This window comes from Cheilinus undulatus, linkage group 24 (genome assembly GCF_018320785.1).
Source record: "Cheilinus undulatus linkage group 24, ASM1832078v1, whole genome shotgun sequence".
Classification (NCBI taxonomy): domain Eukaryota; kingdom Metazoa; phylum Chordata; class Actinopteri; order Labriformes; family Labridae; genus Cheilinus; species Cheilinus undulatus.
Window position 1 is genome coordinate 21844670 of NC_054888.1, and position 22430 is coordinate 21867099.

The 22430-nt window shown below is 40.2% G+C and overlaps 1 protein-coding gene across 2 annotated transcripts in view; it reads right to left on the bottom strand.

The window, feature by feature from the left end:
• LOC121506085 (sodium- and chloride-dependent GABA transporter 2-like) overlaps positions 1 to 20405 on the bottom strand; it is a 34739-nt gene extending 14334 nt beyond the window's left edge. Inside the window, exons 1-9 of one of the 2 annotated variants that reach the window (XM_041781608.1) lie at positions 20275 to 20405; positions 16313 to 16548; positions 15935 to 16069; positions 7361 to 7501; positions 5320 to 5410; positions 5087 to 5219; positions 4336 to 4470; positions 2687 to 2790; positions 2100 to 2224 (exon numbers count right to left, since the gene is read on the bottom strand). In XM_041781608.1, coding sequence (XP_041637542.1) covers positions 2100 to 2224; positions 2687 to 2790; positions 4336 to 4470; positions 5087 to 5219; positions 5320 to 5410; positions 7361 to 7501; positions 15935 to 16069; positions 16313 to 16517 — 1069 coding nt within the window. In that variant the 5' untranslated portion in view covers positions 16518 to 16548; positions 20275 to 20405. Of the gene's footprint in view, positions 1 to 2099; positions 2225 to 2686; positions 2791 to 4335; positions 4471 to 5086; positions 5220 to 5319; positions 5411 to 7360; positions 7502 to 15934; positions 16070 to 16312; positions 16549 to 16652; positions 17023 to 20274 lie in introns of those variants that run through there. The other variant, XM_041781607.1, reaches the window with a different exon arrangement.
• Between the last annotated feature and the right edge of the window lie 2025 nt (positions 20406 to 22430).

Sequence of the window (22430 nt, forward strand, 5' to 3'; positions counted from 1 at the left end):
AGGATGAATGAACAGTAAGGTACTTTGATACAAGTGTTGGATGGAGTGATGTAAACACACTGGACTGTGAAGCAGTGGAAATGTGTTCTGTGGAGTGACAAACCACGCTTCCCTGCCTGGCAGTCTGATGGACAAGTCTAGGTTTGGTGGTGAGGCTAACCCTTAGCCTTGTTGTCCATATGCATTAGTAAGTGTACCATGCCAAAGCCCACCTCTTCCACCTGTCTGAGGGCCAAGGATGTGTACCGTGCCTGTGCACAGTAAGGAACACTCAAACTAGTCAAATAAACCAGCCTTTGGTTCTCAGGAATGCTTAGGCCCACTACGGATTTCTTAGTTTGTGCTCACCCTAAAATATCTGATCTGATATTTAGAGCAATTAAATAACTGTATTGACACCACACACTTAAGGATAATTCTGACGAACTTCAAATTGAGCCATGAAACCTGAGTGTTGAGGAGCGTGGAAAAGCATTTGGCATATATTACATAATGGTGATATCAACTGTGTAGCTCCACAACTACTCAAATTTTCACTAGCACTAGTACTCGGTTTTGGCCTATTAGAATGCAACTAAGCCTAACTCAGATTTCCTTCAGGATAAATAAAGTAAGTTAAGTAAGTGGCGTAAGTAAAGGAAGTAGGTAAAGTAAGTTAATTACATACGTGAAGTAAGTAAGTAGAGTAAGTAAAGCAAGTAAGTAACATAAGTTAAAGTAGGGAAAGTACGTTAGTAAATAACATGCTTAAACAAAGCAGGTAAAGTAAGTAAGTAAAGAAAATACTGTAAGTAAATCAAGCAAGTAAATTAAGTAAGTAAAGTAAGTGAGTAAAATTAGTAAAGTTGGTAGGTAAGGTAGTAAAGTAAGAAAAATAACTTAAGTGATACTGTAACTTATGTAAGTAAAGTGAGTAAGAAAGTAAGTAAAGTTAGTAAAGTAAGTAGAGTAATTTAGTCAATTAAGCAAGAAAAGTAAGTACAGTAAGTAAAGTAGGTAAATAAAGTAAGCAAGTAAAGTAAATATGTAAAGCTAGTGAGTAAAGTAAATACATAAAGTAAAGTAAATAAAGTAAGTTAAGTAAGTAAAGTAAGTAATTAAAGTAAGTACATAAAGTAAAATAAAGTACTTAAATATGTAGAGGAAAAGCAGTTAAAAAAGTAAGTGAAGTAAGAAAGTAAAGTAAGTAGAGTAGGTAAGTTAATTAAGCAAGTAAAGATAGTAACTTAAGAATGTTAGCTGGGAGAAGTAAGTAAAGTAACTAAGTGAATTAAGTAAAGTTAGTAAAGTAAGTTAGGTAAATCAAGTAAGTAAAGTAAGTAAGCCAACTAAGTAAAATAAATAAAGTTAGTAAAGTATATAAAGTGAGTATGAAAAGTAAGAACGTAAAGTAAGTAAAATAAATGAAATACGTTAAGTATGCAAAGTAAAAGTAGTAAGAAAAGTCAGTTAAGTAAGTAAGCAGGTGAAGTAAGTAAATATTTAAAGTAAGTAAAGTAAGTAGGTCATTTTGTATGCATGTATCTAACTGTCTGTCTTTCTATCCAAGCAAAAAGAATTACTACTAGGACTAGTAATGTGCAAACTGGCTACTAGTAGACTTAAGAAAAAATACCATTAAAAGGTCCATCTCTTTATTAGTAGCATCTACTAAATGGCAAATCTGCTTTACTAGTAATGTCGTAGTCGTCAGGTAATAAGGCCAAAAAAAAAACCCAAACCAAACTCTACTAGTACTACTAGTGGACTTTTGTGCTTACTAGTCATACTACTAGTAGGGCAAAAAACAGTCAGCTAGTAGTGCTGGTGAGGGTCTGTCAACCAATGGCAGGCTGTTGCGTCATCACTTCTTTCTCATAGTCAGTAATGGCCGACAACCAACGCTAATTTGGGAAGGAAAAATGGTACTGGAACATCTCTTGTACCAAGCATCTTGTATATATGCTCAAAAGGCTTTCCAAAGAGGAGTCGCAACTCAGCAGATCAATTTATCTATGATCTATGGTTGATTTATTGATTTGCTTAAAGAAATACTTCCTATGTTTATTGAACCAAGATCTCATCACTCCATCTTGGCATTATCAAGCATCCATCCTAACCTGACTGGGCCACTGTGGCGATGTCCACACCCTGCTCCTCAGCCATGAAGCCCAGTACGGAAAAGATGGCAAAACCAGCCAGGAAACTGGTGCTGCTGTTCAGGAGGCACAGGAGGAACGAGTCCCTGAAAAAGACAACAAGTCAACATGTTATTGAGAGAAAACTTCACGGGAAAATGGGAGGAATTAGCAGAAAAATGTGGCACAAAAGCCAGAAGTGTGTTAAGTCAAACTGGCACACAACAGTATCCAGTGAGGTTTTAATCCTGGTTTTTGGCCTTGTACTAAAGAGCCCTGGCCTGTGAGTGTAAATACCAGCCAGGAGTTAAGTGCCTGGCTGTTTCTCTGTGTGTGTGGGAGCTGTGGAGTGTGGGAAACATGGCAGCGAGGGCTTTCTTTAAGGTGTGGCTGTATCAGTGTGTTTTCTCTGTCCATTCCAGCCATTCTTTGTGGAAGCCGTCTGACCAGAGGGAGCTTACGTCTTACATTTCAGTGAGGACCTTTTGGGTCTGAAGTGGAGTGGAAGGAGATGCTGTGTGGCTACAAAACACGGTTATGTGGTTTTTGTGCATGACAAAGTGTCTCACTTATAGCAGTCATTGTTGTATTTGTTGTAACTGCCCAGCGCTGTAAGACTTCCCAAACAGATGCCGTACGAGAAAAAAATCTGGGTACCTGCATCCATCCATACCTGTGGAGGGAAGAGAGAGAGAGGGACAGAGAGGAGGGCGAGACAACGGCAGCTTATTAGAAGATCACGATCAGAATCTCAGCTTTATAAGGACACACTGTATAGTATTTAATAGCTTTGAATTATACTGTATCACACCATACAGGATAGATTTATCCTATTGTTTTAGATTATACCATACTGCATTGCACCCGGATATCCGATATTTCCTTATTTACAGATTTTTAGCCAAAAATGATATCTATAACAATATTTAAACATGTATTTCAGACCTAAAACTTCTGTCCTTTCAAAACATTTTAAAGGGATATTTCAGCATTTTTTTAGGTTGAGCTGTATGAGGTAAGCTAGCAGTAGTAGTGGCATTAGCTTCCACTGATTTTAGTGAGCATTGCTCCTTTAAGGAAAGACTTGCTGGTTGCACCGGCCAGGAAGCTAGGCTAATACAGCGTAACAGATGGGTACAGTTTCTCAGTGAAATTTAGGGAGTTTTTGGTAAAAAAGGGCCACAAAACAATGTCGGCTCATACGTACGCACTATCAAAAATTTTCCAGATTTTTACTTTTTACCCAGAAAGCCTCTGTGTTTTGTCCCTATTTTGCAAAGCAGGATTTGGCAACCAGTTACGTGCTCTGCATTGCAAAATAGCGAAAAAACTGCCAGGTTTATTTGTAGACGATTAGCCATTGCCAATGGTGATTACCTTGGATGTAGCTTTAGCATAGCATCAGTTTTAGTAGAGTTGAATCACATTTCTAAAGAGTAAAAACAATCCTAAAAGCTTTTCGCGATGAAAAAGTTACAGTGGGAAGGGTTAATTGTTGTGTGAGTGGTTGTATATAATGGCTGCTAGCAGAGTGATTAGCTCGGGCGTAGCCACAGCGGCAGTTTTGTCAGAACTGGCCATTTCTTGATTAAGATAAGAGCAGAGAGCAAAACTGGGAGGTTTTTTAATAACAGAAAAGATGTTTTCGCTCTTCTTCCAGCCTGCTTTATGTTACTGGTAGGGTTTGATGGTGTATCCAATGGCTGCTGCCACGCTAGCTGTTAGCTCAGATGTAGCTGCAGTTAAGCGGCAGTGTAATCAGAACTGGACTACATTTCTTGTTAAAATAAGAGCATAGAGCCAAGCGATGCCAAGAAGCTCCGCCATTAACAATCCAAGGCAGCGGTAGCCTGGAATCTCAAGAGTAGCATGTGCATACAACCTTTTGTCTTGTCGCTCTGATTGGCCACAAATGTGAAAGACAGAACATTCCTCCAATCACCTTCAGAGAAGCTTTTGAAAAGTCCCGCCCTTCCCAAACACTTTCTATGGGAGCTTTCACATATTCATCATATTCTGTCCTGTTCGACTGATTCATTGTATCATATTTCATTTATGTTAATGAAGCAGGGCACTACTATCCACTCACCTTGCACGTTTGCCCCCCTACCTGTGAGAGCTGCTGACCCTCTGAGCATCAAAACCTCTGTAGACTCCAGCAGAGATTTTTTTAGTCTAAAAACATCCAAAGTGTGCGTATCCGAGTGTGTTTTTGTACCTGTGGGTCTGCCAGGCGGGTGTGGTTAGGTTTGAGGTAGTAGATGATGCCCTGCATCGCTCCAGGCAGTGTGGCGCCGCGCACCAGCAGCACAAACAGCATAACGTATGGGAAGGTGGCTGTCAGGTACACCACCTAGAATGTACACAGAGAAAGGGGATGTGGTCAGGGACAGAGAACACAGACAGGACAGTGATGGCCTCAAACAGAGCTGAGAGGGATGCCCTGGAAAGCTGGAGTGGGAAGAGTTGTTGACAAGCTGCGGGAGTGACAAAACAAACAAGGGAGAGAAAATGAAACTAGTGACAAATGGTAGACAAATGAAAGAAGACTGATGATCTGTCTTTGAATTTTCCACCACTCTGGTGGAGAAAAAATCAAAACAGGAAATACAAGTCACTGCAATCTTTTCAAAAGTGTCATTTTAAACTCATAACTACTCTTGAATTTCACTCTAGGGTTAATAAGATTCACATTACATAATGTGCTATTAAGACGATGGATAAAAAGCGACCCTTTAGAACATTAAGCTTGCTCAGGAGGCTGGAAAGAATGAATTTATGTCACTGACATCAGCCTCATTATCCTCTTCATTAAATCTAATCAGCCTCTAGTTCCTGTGATCCCTCTGCTGCTTCTTCATGCAGATAGAAATGTCACATATTTGCTCACAAAACAAACCACAAGACGCTGTAATTTCCGCTGACTTTTCTGTGAAGCCGTCAGCCTCCCGCAGCCTGATGACGCTCACCTTTCCGGTGGACTTGACCCCCTTCCAGACGCAGAAGTAACAAACGAGCCAGACGATGGCCAGACACAGAGCCAGCTTCCAGCTGATTGGACCCAGTTCATCTAAACTGCTGGAGAGGCGGAGCACCTCCCGTCTAGAACGCACGGGCACACAAAACAAACACACACAGCGCTGTTAGTGCATCACAGAATCTTTAAAATCTACGACTGAGAAGGCACGAAGGATGCACTCACTCCCAGAACTCCATGACGGGGGAGGTGGCGTTCTCAGGCACGCTGCTGCTATTGGCGGTCAGGTTGTGTTGGTCGAAGAGGAAACACGACTCTGCAGAAGACTGAAGTTAGTCAGACGGAATATGGCACATGTAAATCTGCCTAGATCAGGCCGTCCTCACAGACTGAGTGACCAAGCGTTTAGTTTGCAGAGAACTCCACATGAAAGAGGGCTGTTCCGCACTGAGGAGAGGCTTCCATATAAAATCTGTTTTCACTCTGTAATGATGGGGTACTGAGTGTAGATTAATGATAATAACAATGATTTTTTTCGACTGTAGCGTCGGGCTACAACATAACAAAATTGGAAAAAGTCTAAATGCAGTGGCCATTCCAATTAATTCACTAATAATTAGTCCTTAGGTTGCTTTTCTTGCACTATTATTGCTCATTTGCACACTTTTACATTGCGCTTTGCATCACTTGGTAGCAATTTCAATTTTGGATTGAGCTCTGCACTAAAGGGCCCAAGCACCAACGTAGGGTCGGCAAGGGCCCTATTGTATTTTTATGCATAATTTTTCTGTCAGAAGAATTGCTAATGTGGGAAATTTAACATGCTAAAAACTCACCAAACTTTACAAAAAATTGTCCCCAAGTGGAAATATTTGAATTTTGGTGGAATCATGCAAGTCTACCAAGCAGGGGCCCCCCACAGGGAGATTGAAATAAGGGACTAGAGCTACTTGCCATCCTCTAAAATGTACAGGAAGCGCACTATAAACAGCTAAAGGCCAAATTTTGGCATTTTTGGGTGATACACAAGTCTTATATTTTATCGAACTAGTCCAAAGGATTTCATCTGATTGACTCTAAAATTCTTTTGCTTATACTAGACAACCTGGAGGTCTAACGTTGTACGAACTGTGAGTTTTCACCACAGGGCAGGGCCGTGACTGGCGCCCAAACTTAAACTTCTTTTTTGTTCATTTTTTTGCAGTGAAAATACACCAATAATGCCTTATAACTTTTTGGGGCTTAAGTCAATCTTTACCAAACTTGACAGAGATGATCACACATTGATCCTGAATACATTTACACATCAGTATCATTTTGTCACAGTGCCCCCTTCTGGCTATTGAGCTTTGCCACCTTTGATTTTTTAAAATTTCCCTTTGAATATTCAACCCCTGCTCATCATTCAGCCTAGACTTATGATTTTTGGTCCACATATGGGTCATCATCAGACCTACAAAAAAGCCTCTTAGACCCATGCCCAAATCCTAACAGGAAGTCCACAAGCTTCATCTCAATTTCAAAATAAGGCATTTTTGATGGTGCCAAATGACTTAAACCTATTCTAACTTTATTTAACAATATTCTGTCAACTTCTGCTCTTTCTTGCAAGACAAAAGTAGCACACTGAACACACTCACATGTACAAATATCATAGTGCCCCGACTGGCAACAGGAAGTGAAGTGAAGTAGGTCATATCTTCATTCCTCTTCTTGTGTTTTACCTATTGAGCTCTGATTTTGAAAGAAAGGCCTCAATTGGCCATAACACAGATATGTTTTATTGATGGACATCTCACTGGCAATGGCAAGCCTTTCAATATCTCACCAGTTTGACAGGACGTAGGCGCAACTCTCATATCAAACATCTGACTGCCTTTATATTTCATGTGTAGAACTAAGGTCGGCCCCTCTACATGGTTTTGATGTAGCACCCCTACTGACAATTGACCATTTCTTTATTGGTGAGTAATTCGCTATCACGCCATGTCTCAGGAAGTCACTGTAACTCTTATATGGAACTTCTGACTTGCATTAAATCTCACATGTATGATTAGGACCTGCCCCTCTACATGTGCCAGGGTGCGAGGGCCCTTCAGTGCTGCTTGCAGCCCTAGTTTTAATTGTGTCTAACTTTTAGACGCCTTTTCAGTTGGGCTTTATTTAAATGTTGTCTCCCGTGTGCTCCTTTTCCACCCACCTGCATCAATAATAACAGAAAAGATTGATTAGTTCTCTCCTGATCAATCCAGAAGTCCAAACTGACCCGTGTTCCAGGTGTTGTTGCAGTGGGACCAGGGCAGCTGTGCTTGGAAGCTGTAGCACAGGTAAAAGACAGCCCAGGCCAGGATGACGATGTAGTAGACACAGCCGTGCAGGATCATCACCTGGCTGGCGTAGCCCAGACCTGCGGAGACATGAGAAGACACATGATGTGATAATTAACAAGCAGATTCAATAACGTAAAGGAAGATCACACCATTAGAGTAACAGTATCTCAGCTTCAGTGCAGTTATTCCATTACAGCCGAGTTTCTAATGAAAGCATCCATTCAGAGACACTCGACTCGCAACCCACATCCAGTTTATCTTCGTTAAGACTGAACCGCGCTCTTCTGAGGCCTCGAGTGGGTTAGACAGCAGACAAAGTAGCTGATTGTGGTCTCCCCTAATGAAATGCAGGCCTTTATCTGAAGTGAAGCGAGGAATTCCTGCAGAAGCATTTTTGCCGCTGTATACAAACATGTTTACACAAAGCCTGCGTGTGCAAAGTTTATCCGACACATGGCCTTCACATTAGGAGATGACAACAAAACATGTGTGCATCTGCAGGCCATATGGAGCCAGCAGCACTTCACACACTCCACATTTCTGTCACTGAGCAGAGGAGAAGAGGAAGAACGCAGAGGTCGGCTTTACAAGAGCTTTGAATTGAACAGTAATTAGTTTAACAGGAACATTTTGTCTTTTATAACCTGTTTGAGCCTTTTCAAAGACTTCTCCTTCCCTATGGTTACTCAGCAGCGACTGAATTAACTTCGCTTGGCAACTTTTGTCACTAACGTACACTTCGAGGAGATTTTTGCAAGGTTACATGAGTTGTGTTACGTGCAATGAAGGCGAAAATCTCCTCGAGCGTCATTAGGAAACGCTGAATGTGCTCCAGGGCTGTTCTTTTACAAGGTTATAAAGCCACAGTTTTGTTCTGAGAAACAATCACACTCACTGTTCTGCAGACCTGAATCATTTCACAAGTGGAGATAGAGTTTGACCAGATGACAATTTGGAGATCATGTGGAGGAATTAAAGCCTAAAAAGCAGAGTCTCAGTGGAACTTTTGTTCAGACTGGTTTTCTCAACTGATGCTCAAAACCAACCAGGACGAAAGCGCTCATAAAATGCACCATATTTGATTTGATGTACTTGATTGCATGACAACTCTGCAGAAGAAGCCGATAAAATTTGATTGAGAGCTCTAAAACTTGTTCCAACAGCACTTAGGCTATGTTTGCAAAGACCTGAGCCAAATATAGTGAGTTTAAACAGTTTATTAACACCTCAGCAGTGTTAAGAGTGCCTTAAAATGTAAAAGCGACATCTTTTCATGTAAACTGGCAAGGGTGCTGGATTGCGTCAGTGAGACATCAAAGGACCTATGTTTTTTTTTCTATATATATGCTGCCCATTGGCCAAATCATTCAGAATTACAAAGTGTCACTCCACTGCTATGCAGAAGACATGCAGATATACCTGCCTCTGAGACCTGAGGACCCTAGAAGCCTAGCTGCAGTCAAATGACAGTTAAGATGAAAATAACAGTTGGACGGCACAAAATGTCCTACAACTCAACAACTCAAAATCTGGAATTGTATTGTTTAATCTCCATTACACCCCTTCTTTCAGTAACCACCTCAATCACAGAGGGGTTTTTGGGGAGAAATTAATCACTTTGTACGTTTTCGAAACAGCATAGAGGCCAGCCAACATATTTTCTTGGCCAATTTTTACATAAAACCCGTAAAACATAGATAGAATGTTCCCATTTACAGCCATTATGCCACGGGGATCTCTGAGCTCGTAATAACCACGGGAGCAACTTTCATAGAAATCACTGGAAGTTAATGCCACTACTATGGCCAAGGACCTCATACGACCCAACTTCTAAAATCCCAGTATATCCCTTTAACAGATGTCATCACACCACCCCCTTTTAGCATCTTTACAATGGCTTCCTGTTAGTTTAAGAATTGATTTTAAGATTTTACTAAATGCTTGTAAAGCACTGAAGAGTCTATTTAACAGAACTTAACCGCCTGTATGCCAGCCAGCACCCTTTGAACCTCAGGCAGGGGCTTCCTGGTCGATCCAAAGTCGAGACTTAAAACTAAAGGTGGCAGCTCATAGAGCTCCAAACCCACTATTGCTGAGTGAAAACTCAACTTTTAAGGATGTCTGAGCCCCTACATCAGGGGTCATCAAGCAAATTTGCACAAGGGCCAGATTTAGTTTTGACGAGGACTCCGGGGGCCGGACTTTCAAACACACTTTAATTAAATAAATATATTGGGCTAATAAACATATTATTGTTTAAGTTGTTTTAGTATTTGTGATTTAGGACCAATATTAACTCATTTTGACACTTCTGAATCTCTTTTCACTACATCATTCAGCCATTTCTGCAGTATTTTTGCCACTTTCAACCCATTTTTGATCATTTTTACCAATTTTAAACCAAGTTTTGCCACTTTTTGCCCATTTTGCCTCTCTTTAACCCCTTTTAGCCATTTGCCTGCCAATAATTGCCCCTGTGTGCTACTTTTTAACCTAATTTTACTACTTTGCTAGGCTATTTTTGCTATATTTTGGTTAATGTTTGATTCTCCTTGGCCCTGTTGGCCACTCTAACACAGTTTTTGCAATTCTTTAATTCCTTTTTATTACTTTTCCTTCATGTTTTATCCCCTTCGTGACATTTTTTTTCATCAATTTTTGCCACTTTTCAACTATTTTGCCACCTTTTTAACCCCTTTGCATTATTACCAAGGAGGTTATGTGATCCGGTGGGTTTGTTTGTTTGTTAGTAACATAAGTCAAAAAGTTGTTGATGGATTCTGATGAAATTTTCAGGAAATGTCAGAAATGGCATAAGGAAGAACTGATTAGATTTTGGGAGTGATCCGGATCACCATCTGGATTCAGGAATTTTGTAAAGGATTCTGTACTATTGGGAGATAGGGCTAATGGCGGAGGTCTGCGCTCTCCCAGTGATTTTCTAGTTGTGTTTGCACCATTTTTGATACTTTTCCCCCCTTTTTTCCTCTTTACCAATTTATTCCAAATTTAACCTCTTTTCACCACTTTTCCAGCCAATTTTTGACCCTTTGTGCCAAACCAGAACCCATTTTGCTGCTCTAACCGCTTTTTATCTCTTTTTCTGTCCGTTTTTGAAACATTTCCACCAGTTTTAACCTATTTAGTGAAATATATATATTTTTTAAATTACTAATAATGGCTGACAAATGAATTTCTGTAAAAACAGATCAAATGTTTAGTCATTCTAAAACTTTTTTTTTTAACATAAAATGTTATCATATTAATTTTGTGATGGGTTTAACAGCTGCTGACATTTAAAGACAAACAATACCCTTAAAACCAGAACATCTTATTTTCCTCCTTGAATGATCTTCTGGGGCCTGACAGGAAGCTTTTGGGGGGCCTAATATGGCCCTAGGGCTGCCAGTTGATGATCGGTGGCCTACATTCATTCTTCTGCATGCTAGTTCTATCTGAATCCCTTGACATCCCTAATTTTTGATGCGTTTTAGCACTCCTAAACCAACAAGGAGACCTCTCATGTCATAGGTCAGCGTGTGTCCAGATTAAGACTAAATGTTCAGTTATAAACTGTTTTACAGTTGATTGATATTGATACCTATCTATAGTCCTTATGGATCCTGGTCCTTATCGATACCATTATCAATACTTTCCTATAGTTTTGTGGAAGGACAAGTGGTCTTAACTGAGTGGTCTAAAGTTAAGATTCAGTCAGTTATATCATTTTATATCCTTTAAATACAAACACATTCCTCACTGCATTTACTGAAAGCATAGGGTACAGTCTTCATATTTACTGAGATTACTTTATCTGAGACCTACTATCATTTATCCAGTGATATCCAGTCCTCTGTACCTATGAACCAAAAAAGCCAAACAGGTTGACAGACCAAATTCAATCATGGTGCCTTCAATGCGACCTGTCCAGCTGATCTCCTAAATAAAATTGTAAAACTATGATAGCTGTAGAAGTTTGTGAGCACTTCCTTGACACCTGACTGCCGTCTAAACTTGCAATGCTCATCTTCCGGCCCTGAATGGTTCACATCATGAAGGATCATGTGATAAGCCTTTTATACCTCTAGACGGTGTTTTATTTCTCTTAATGACAAACTGATCATGGCATGTTCTGTCTCCCCGCTGTAGCTGTGTGCTTAGTTAATACTTAACTGTTACACCGTGTGTGGATTGCAGGCAACAAAGAAAACAACATGATCGACCTAAATTGGTTTTATTTGCTCTTAGGCGCAGCTCCAGGAACATGTCGCCTTCAGCGCTCTTGAGTTGCTTTCATACAAAAAGCTTAGGCTCAGTCTGATCTGCACACGCACGCCGCTGGCACAGCACGCCGATTTTCCGATCACAGACTGATTGTTATTATGGGTTTATATCGATGTAGATGCAGGGATGCTTTGAGTGTTTGCACCAGTGCAGAGAGAGATTAGAGGAAAAGAGGCAGTGGAAGTAATATAAGGGACTGATGGGAAATAATAAAGTGAGAGATGCTGACAGATGTTGGCAAGCATCAGGTCATTCTACCACAGAAGAGGAGATCTGCAAGTCAATGCATAGAAGGCAGCAGCAACTCATATCAATAGCTTTTAATGTTTTCAAAATACAAGTGCATCTAAAAAATTAAGAATATTATGTAAAAGTTATTTTTTTCCCTGTGATTTACCGGAAAAATATCAGCATTGATAAATTCTAGATTTATCTCATTCAGAGTGGAATATTCAACGACATTTTTAGTTTTAATCTTGATGAATATGGCTTACAGCTCTCAAAAAATTAACAATCTACCATCTCAGAATATTAGAACATCATGGAAAGTCCATTATACATGGTTTCACTTCTTGAATTAAATCACAGGAAAGTAATGAACTTTTAAATGATATTCTAATTTTTGGGCAGTATCTGTGGTACGTTTGTGTCCAGTCAAGGCCATAAACTTATTTAATTTCCCCGTCTCGACATTGGTAATATCACAATGCCATTCTAGTGGGCCGTAAATATAGTACTCGTTAATTTCCATTAAAAAAATGTAAAAAAAAAGAGCTGATGAGGCATTTATTTGCACTTTTACTGTCAGAAACTAGTCATATGTAGGAGTGCATGTACAAAATGATTTTTCCAATGTACACTGAATACAGTAAATTTAATTCAAAAGCAACTAATCCACAGTAGAATGAATCTAAATATGAGGGTGCAACAAGCTTTATGCTATAAAGGAGGTAGCTGGGGTGGAGGGGGTTAAGCTTTATGCTGTAAAGGAGGTGGCTGGGGTGGAGGAGGTTAAGCTTTATGCTGTAAAGGAGGTAGCTGGGGTGGAGGAGTTTATGCTTTATGCTGTAAAGGAGGTAGCTGGGGTGGAGGAGGTTAAGCTTTATGCTGTAAAGGAGGTAGCTGGGGTGGAGGAGGTTAAGCTTTATGATATAAAGGAGGTAGCTGGGGTGGAGGACGTTAAGCTTTATGATATAAAGGAGATAGCTGGGGTGTAGGAGGTTAAGCTTTATGATATAATGGAGATAGCTGGGGTGGAGGAGGTTAAGCTCTATGATATAAAGGAGGTAGCTGGGGTGGAGGATGTTAAGCTTAATGATATAAAGGAGATAGCTGGGGTGGAGGAGGTTAAGCTTTATGATAAAAAGGAGATAGCTGGGGTGGAGGAGGTTAAGCTTTATGCCATAAAGGAGGCAGCTGGGGTGGAGGAGGTTAAGCTTTATGATATCAAGGAGGTAGCTGGGGTGGAGGAGGTTAAGCTTTATTCTGTAAAAGAGGAGGCTGGGGTGGAGGAGGTTAATCTTTATGCCATAAAGGAGGCAGCTGGGGTGGAGGAGGTTAAGCTTTATGATATAAAGGAGATAGGTGGGGTGTAGGAGGTTAAGCTTTATGCTGCAAAGCAGGCAGCTGGGGTGGAGGAGGTCAAAATGTATGATATAAAGGAGGTAGCTGGGGTGGAGGAGGTTAAACTGTATGATATAAAGGAGGTAGCTGGGGTGAAGGAGGTTAAGCCGTATGATATAAAGGAGGTAGCTTGGGTGGAGGAGGTTAAGCTTTATGCTAAAACGGAGGCAGCTGGGGTGGGGAAGGTTAAGCTGTATGCTGTAAAGGAGGCAGCTTGGGTGGAGATGTTAAGCTTTATTCTGTAAAGGAGGCAGCTGGGATGGAGGAGGTTAAGCTGTATGATCTAAAGGAGGTAAGTGGGGTGGAGGAGGTTAAGCTGTGATTGGCTGTGGGAGCTGGGAGGTGATAATTAGGATCAGCTGTGAGGACAGCCTGATCTAGGCGGATTTACACATGTGCCATATTCCTTCCATTTCCTCATGATGTGTATAACTTAACTCTGAGGGATGTAAAGAGCCTTGGATTTTTTTTTGTATCCATCCTCTGATTTATACTTTTCATTACGCTTTCTTCTGAGATGGTGAGAAAAGAGGTTAAAGAGTGACACAAATGGGTCTAATGTGGCAAATTTTGGCTTAAAGTTGCAAAAAATTGATTAAATGTGATGAAAATGTGCAGTGAAAATGGTGAAAAGCAGTTAAAAGTGATGACAGTTTGCAGAAATAAGTGTTGAAAAGTGGCAAAAATGTTTAAAGGAGGTAGCTGGGGTGGAGGAGTGAAATGAAAACAGGGATTGGAGAGAAGTTTTTAAATACACTGTGATTGGCTGAGGGAGCCGGGAGGTGATAATTAGGATCAGCTGGTCGAATGACCTGCATGAACTAATGCTGAACTTCGTGAAGATAGACTTTCTCTTCAAAAACTTTGAAAGTTTTCTTTTATACCATTTTCACAGTAGAAAATTCATGGAACAATACTTGCATTTACATTACATAAAGAATGTGTATTTTGGATAAGTATGGTTAATAGGTTTTAGAAGGCTAACCTACTAATAAAAAATGCATTTTTTACAAATAAAATGCAAGTAGATTTAAGGTTTTGCCTCACTTAAGTTCTCTTTATTGAAATAGATACCCCACTGACTAATCATGAGAGTTGTACACCAACAATTGTGAAAAATAGTGTTTGAATCTACTGAGCCTTTGTGTTTGATAGAATATGGCCTACTCTCCACTATAAAGCATTGACTTGAAGCTCTCCTGTAGAATAGAACTCTTAGTTAATGACAGTCATTCCTCTAACCGTTAAAACCTCAAGGGCTTAAGTTGCAAAGAAAGCCTCTTCACGTGTTAAAGGAATGTCCGTCATCCCACCGTCAGGGCTTTAACAGTCGGTGTGGTCCAGTCACAAACAACGCATCATGGCCTTTACAGAGTCCACAGTTCATCCTCGCTCAGGACAGTCCTACTGTCAGATCATAGACTGCATAGATGTCATGTGAGTCTGCATATTTGCAGGGACTTGCACATGCTTCAGGGCAAGATTTGTGGCCTTTAAAACTTGTTTTTGCTCCCAAGGAGAAGTTCACAAATCAAGCATGGGCAGTAAATGTATCCACGGCTGCCACTCCAAGTCTTCAGTGTAAAGATTTACAGAAAGCTCAGAGGACAAGTCAAAATCAAGCCGCACCACTTTGATACTGCTCAATTTTAGCCATTTCATAAACTTCCCAATCAGATAACTGTGAGACTAGTAGCAGCAGTTGGCTGGACCTCTGTTGAATTAGGTCACTCATTCTAAAGGGGGGTGAAAATTTATGCAGTCACTTATTTTACATGACATATTTTTTATTAAATTGGCATTACTTTGTAGAAATCTGTTTTCCCTTTGCGATGATTTACGACCTCCTGAAAAGTGTAAATGCTGTTTCATTAACCGTAAATCAGTGGTGTTAAATGAGTCATTTTGTACATGCACTCTTGCATATTTTTTATTGTAAAGTATTCAGTCCTTCCACTCATTTATGGTTTCAGATTAGTGCTGCTCGCTTTGGTAATAATGTGGTTGTTATTGGATATAATACATGAATGGTATCATGAGTTTACTTGCTAGGTTATCAAGTAAAATACAGAGCATAACGCTAGTTTTTAAGTGTGGAGTTTTTAGCTCAAAACATGGAAATAATAAGTAGCTTAAAAAGATTTTTACTACTGTACTCTACTGTAAACTTAAAAGCCTCTCTACGGGTATTTTGGACCCTTTTCAAGTAGTACTAAATACAAAAATAACTGCAGTTATTGCACAGCCTGACATGGCGATTGCAGCGCTAATTCAGACCATCATGGTGTAGCTGTGCAGCACTCATTTAAATAATAAATCTACAAGTAAGCATCATAAAATATATCTCTTTAACATCATTCGCTTTCCAGATCTTAACAAAAAGCAAAATAACTTAGTTTTGCAATTTTGAAATCACAACCAGGAGCCAGAGGTGGCGACTAATCGCGACTTTTGAAATAGTCGTTTGGCAGCCACAGTTAAAAACCACCAAAAGTAAGAATGTGAAGACAGTTTGTTGATCCAACCTATAGCAGCATTATGCAATAGCAACACTCCCTGCAGCTTAAAAATAGCAACCTGATGACATATTTAGATAAGCACACCTCCGAATAACGGGCAAATAGTCCTCCAGGCGCTGACTCCACCCAGACTCGTGTACTGTCCCAGGGAAGTCTCCAGGAGGAAGAGGGGGATACCACACAACACCAGGAACAACAGGTAGGGTACAAAAAACACACCTGGACACACAAACAGGACGACAGCGTTACTCTGAGGCTTTTAACTGCTTAAACTGAGCCAAGAGGAAAAGTGTTTAAAATTAGGCCTTATATACATGGTACTGAAAATTGATAAACTGCAATATTTACCCCCCATGAGGGCCATTACTAGGAGGTTGAAATGCAAATGACACCTTAAAAAGATGAGAGATAAAAACAGGAATGTGGTTTACCCACCCCCTCCTCGTACCCCACATGCCTCACCTCCTCCATTCTTGTAGCACAGGTAAGGGAACCTCCAGACGTTGCCCAATCCGATAATCTGCCCCGCAACGGCCAGGAGGAACTCCGCCTTGCTGGCCCACTGCCCCCTCGCCTGCAGCCCATCTTTGGTGCCTTCTTTCCCATTAGGTAAGCCCTGATGGTGGAGCAGCGGGTTCTCCTGCTCTGGAGGAATTTTGTCGGCCATAACCGGTTCTGGCAGAGACACAAACACACCCCTGAAACGAGAAAGACGGAGAGGAAAAGAAGCAAAGTGAGTGGCTACAATCTTCCTGAGGCATAATGTGGAGAAAACGGCACAAACAAAGCAAGTTTCGCTCACATCTTCACAGCCGTGGCAGATGTGTGAATTTGGGTGACTTTTCTGGCAGTTGGTTTGGGAACCTCACTTATCTGTTGTGCGTCAAGGACAGACGTTGGAGGGTGTGAGTCTGTTATCTATGCTACACAGCACACTCAAGGACTAAATTTGTCAATTTCAGCTTGTGCACATGACCAGGGACTTTTCCTCTCGCTGTAGTGATTCATAAAATACAACTCTTTGTTCTGTTGTGCTACACTGAACATTTTAAATCAGGAAAAGACTTCCTTTAGCTCATGTACCTCAAAATCTTAATTCACAAGAAAATGTATTGATCGTCTACCCTAAAAGCATTAAAAGATTAGTCTGATTTTCAAAATAAAAGCATTGCTATTACTCAACATACCTGAAAATTCAATGTCAATGATTCCTATGAAGATAGATCTTTCTGAAACAGAAGTTTTCTTGACAAAAACCCCCAAAAGTCACTGGCAAAGTACGTTAGCTGCAGAATATAGAAGTTTCGAGTCTACCGCTACCATGATTGGTTAGTTTGTTGGTGCCATTTTTGGTCACAAGACTACAAGCACCAAAATTACACAATGCTGCAATTACACAATCTAACAAAAAGAGCTGTAGACCTGCAACTCCTGTGTGTTTCTGGCCATTTCAACCACAAAATATAAAAACTAGATCACTACGTCACCAAACTAAAGGCATGTTTCAGCATTTTTGAGATAAGCTAGCAGTAGAAGTGGCATTAGCCTCCAGTGATTTCAGTCAACACTGCTCTAAGAAGCACTCTGTGGTTGTAGCGGCCGGGAAGCTAGGCTATACTGTGTAACAGATGGGTATGAGTTCTCTGTGGAATTTGGCGAGTTTTCTGCCAAAAATAAGCCACAAAACAATGTTGGTTTAAATGTACACACTACTGAAAAATTTTGAAGCGTTTTCATTTTTCACCAAGAAAGCTTTTCTGTTTTTGTCACCTTTGTGCAAAGCAGGCTTTAGCTACTTTTGTACATCGGTTCCAAATGTTGGTTATCAGTCTCATGAGCCACTAATAGTCCGTTTCAGCCCTGAAAAACAGTATCAACTGACCCCTACTCTGTATTATTGTCAAGAGGAATATGAGCAATACCAGACCCATAAACGCCACTATCAAAGCGACCTGGGCTTCCATAACACCTCAGCAGTGCCGCAGGCTGATCGCCTCCATGCCACACCACATTGAGGCAGTAATTCATGCAAAAAGAGCCCCAACCAAGTACTAAGTGCATATAAATGAACATACTTTCCAGATGGCCAACATTCTGTTACTTTTACCATTACTGTATAACGTTCTATTTTCATTCACTTTACTTTTTAATAGTGATGTATTCTTGTTTCCTGTTTTGCTCTTATACTGTGAAGCACTTTGGTCAACCGTGGTTGTCTTAAAGTGGGGGTATTATGCCTTTTTCAAGGCTTTACACCATCTTTCCGACACCCACGGAGTAGCTGTACATGGCAGCAGTGAAGGATAGAGCAGGACGTATCTGTTTGGTAAGTGTTTAATTACTGTGTTACTAAATGGCTAAATGGCTAAGAAGCCATGTGGGGGTGGTCTGTTCCGCTTTGCCAGCAGCACGGACGAACCACGAACCAGTCAGGAGATAATATTGCGATGACCTCATCAGGTCGCTCCATAGAAATCTCGTCTCGGGAGAATCTCGGAGAGATTTTCAACAAACCGTTTTCATCAGTTTATACTCTAATTCCAAGATTTCTGCCACATACGTTTATCTTGCGGTTTGAAAATTTGCATACGTGAAGTATGGACACACAACATTGTGACTTTATATTTATGTTTTAAAAATTGGAAAAGTGTAACAACCCCTCTTTAAATGTGCTATATCAATAAAGTTGAATTGAGTTGTATCAAAAATCATTTTTTTTTAGTCTCATGTGATTTTTTTTTTTTTCAGGCACTGAATTTGGATTTTTTGCCGCAAGCCATGATCATTACAATCAAAAGAAATAACGACTTTTCACTTTCTGTGTGTTGAATCTATGCGAGTTTCACTTTCAGAATTTAACAACTGAAATTAATTCACTTTTCCACCGTATTAAAACTTATTGAGCCTCAGAAATTGGGAGAAACGAACCGTTTTCTCCTTTTTGACGAAAAATGGGGAAAAAAAACAAAACAAAAAACAAGCCATTTTCTCATTTTTTTGTCTTCTTCTTTTAATGAATTACATGAGAAAAATGAAATCATGTGACCTGAAAGGAAAGGTGAACATTTCAAAATAAAAGCCCTTGGGTGAAAATTTAAGCCTATGTAGCCCTCTACCGTGCTTACAGTACAATAATAGGCCCATTTGCTCATATAAATGTATTCAAAAATGTCAACCATAAAAGCACTGTTAAGTTAATGGACTATATTAATATCAGGAGGAAAATAAATTCATATGAAACGATTAGCCTGGACTGCTTGAGGTATTTATCCATGTACACTCTGATCATTTATTTATTATGTACATAAAATAACAAATAAACCTTTCCGTCAAACAATAAAATCATTACTTCAAAATCTGATTCCTTCTGAGTACATGGATAAATACCTAACAAGTCCAGGCTTATGGCGATTTAGGCAAATTCTAACATGAGGGCTTTTATTTTGAAATGTTCACCTTTCCCATGGGGTTACATGATTGCCTTTTTCAGAAGTATTTCAGTAAAACAAGAAAACAAAATAACATAATTGAAAAACACACACTAATTGGTCCATTAAAAAAAATATATGTTCCCTTTTTTTCCATTATTTCAGACTGAGATGAGAAAATGGGAAAGTGGCTTGTTTTCCGTTTTTTAAGAATATTTTTGTCAAAATTGAAAAAATCAGAAGAAGTTTTTTTCCTGATTTTGGATGCTGGTTTCAACCAGGAAATGGAACTGCCAGATAATACACTGACCTCTGAAGACACAAGTATATCGCCCTTTTTGTCTTTAAAATTGCCCTTTTATTTTATAAATGTGACAGAAAGCTTTAGCTAATGTTGTCTGTCAATGCTAACACTTTATAAGGCATAATGAGGGGATTATATGTGGCGTACAGAACAAAACAGGCTAATTTGGATGTTTTTGGTCTTTATTGTGATTTTTTTCTTTACATACTAAGTCAGCGCTAAGTGCAGGTGTTGCTTAAGGATGCAGATATGTTTTAGCTCCGTTTCTGAGGAAGTTTGTGCTTTGTGGCCGTTAAATGTGACGTATATTGAATTAACCCTTCCTCTACCTGCACATTGTCCTAATTTTGCCATGTGATTACAATACGTTGCAATAACGGGCGCAGCAAATCCGTCACCTTCCTCTATCACAGTCAGAATAATGAAATGATGCTAAAATGAGGAGATAATGACACAGGAGCAGCCATTCGTGCTCGTTAAAGCTCGGTCATGATGGCACTGAAGGATAGATATGTAACACTTATACCAACGGACCGCTAACTGAAGGAAGCTCAACAGCACAGGCGTGCTTTAAGTGTAGCGATGCTTTTAATCAAAGCTTAAGGTGAATGAAATCCACCTGAACGTTAAGCTTCGCCAGGTTTGTCTTAGGAAAGGATAAATTGTGGAGAATTCGACATCACGCTTCCTACCTCTGCGTTTCCTGTTGGGTCTCTACACCGCGATCCCCCCTGTCCGGTAGATCAAATGGTTTGTTCCAGGCAGGGGCTGCTCTGTGTGGAGCTGCACAGCGCTGCGATCCAAATTTAAGGAGGGGAGCACACTGTGTTCAGTCCTAGCTCGACTACCCGCTGGAGTTTTACCAACAGTTACTGTAACAGGTTACGAAACGACACTATAGCAAGTGATATAACGAGGAAATAAAAGAAAATATTATCCGCGTTTTTTTTCCGGGTTAAACACAGATATCATAACAGGAAAAATATGGCAAGTAAAAGTAAAATTAGTACACCTACTAGTATTCACAAAACAGCATCTAGCTACTACACCGGGTCCTCCTCAAAGCATGTCGTCATGCCTTAAAGACACACCCCCACACCATTTCCCCGTCTGTCTTGAGTAGCCCCAGTTTATTCCCTGGATGATTGCCTTCTTTTCCCACATATATTTTAGAGTTCATCACTATTATAATGCCAGTTTCACATGACTATTGCTCTGACTTCTATCTACATTATTGGAGGTTTAATTAATTCTATTAATGGTGGGGTCAAGGGGTGTCAATGATGCCCCTGTGTTTGCAATTAAAGTGGACATAAGATAACAAAGTACCCTCTTTGATACCATCTAAATAGGCAAAAGTTGACAAAGTGTCCTCTGTGGTGGTCTCTTAAGGGGAAAAGTTGACAAAGTGTCCTCTTTGGTGGTCTCTTAAAGGGAAAAGTTGACAAAGTGCCCTCTTTCATGTCCTTTAAATGGAGAAAAGTTGTAAAAGTGTACCTTTGGTGCCTTCTAAGTGAACATCAAGTGACAAAGTGCAATCTTTGGTGTCTTCTTAGTAGACTAATGTGGCCACAGTGCCCTCTTTGGTTGTCTCTAAATGGGCATAGGTTGACAAAGTGCCGTCTTAATAGAGAAATGTTGACAAAGTGCCCCCTTTGGTGCCTTCTTAGGGGGCTTAGATTTGACAAAGTGCCCTCTTTGGTGCCCTTTAAGTGGACATCAAGTGACAAAGTGTTCTCTTCTGTGCCCTCTAGGTAGACTTCAATTTGACAAAGTGCTCTCCTTAGTGCCCTCTAAATGGACTTCAAGTGACAAAGTGCCCTCTTTGGTGCCCTCAAAGAGGACTTCAAGTTGATAAAGTGCCCTCTTTGGTGCCCTCTCAGCAGACATACTGTATGTTGATAAAGTTCCCACTTCATGCCTTCTAAGTGGACTTCAAGTGACAAAGTGCCCCCTTTGGTGCCTTCTTAGGGGACTTGAAGTTGACATAGTGCCCTCCTTGGTGCCTTTTCAGTAGACAAATGTTCACAAAGCATCCTTTTTGATGCCATCTAAGTGGACATCAAGTGCGCCTCTTGTCCCCTGTGAGTGGACAGATGTTGACAAACTGCCCTCTTTATGGCACATGTCTTATTTGTTGAGAAAGTGAAATTAAGTAGGCACTTAGTACTAAGATAATTCTTTTACAACTGTAGCACTACTTTTTGTGCTCTGGTGCCCCACAGCAGGGGCCCCATTGGGTTTTTTTTCAGCCCTGCCCCTCTAGTAACCTGTGTGTGCCACTTATTTCAACAATGTTTGCCATTTAAAGGCAAGGTTTGTGCAATTTTGGCACTGAAATGAGGAATTAGCTTTAAAAATGACTAAACCTATGACTAAAAATGACTAACGGATGACCAAGAGAGCATGTCCCTCCCATGGACTGCAGAGGATATTTGATGAGTGATGAGTCATTGGATGACTTTTGACACTGATGCATTGCCCTGTCTACACTGTCTCAAACCAACTTGTGCACTGCTTTGCTGTAACATTTTATATTGAATTTTGATTGATTTCATCTTTGCATTCATGGTTTAGGCTCTGAAACTGTGCTCCCTCTTTTGAATATAAAATAAAAATAATCCATTAAGTGGTTTTGTGAGTGTTGCAACAGGTAGCCTATGTAACTTGTTCAACCACATCAGAGGGTTTGTTGTTCTTCACCAGTATTGCTAAAGTTTAAAACAAACAGCAGCCTTTAACCCCTGAGCATGGACTCTGTCCTGTAAATGCACTCTTTACCATTTCGGCATCCTTAAGCGGCTCTCAACACATTTTAATGGACTGTGTCATTGCCTGGGCTCATTCA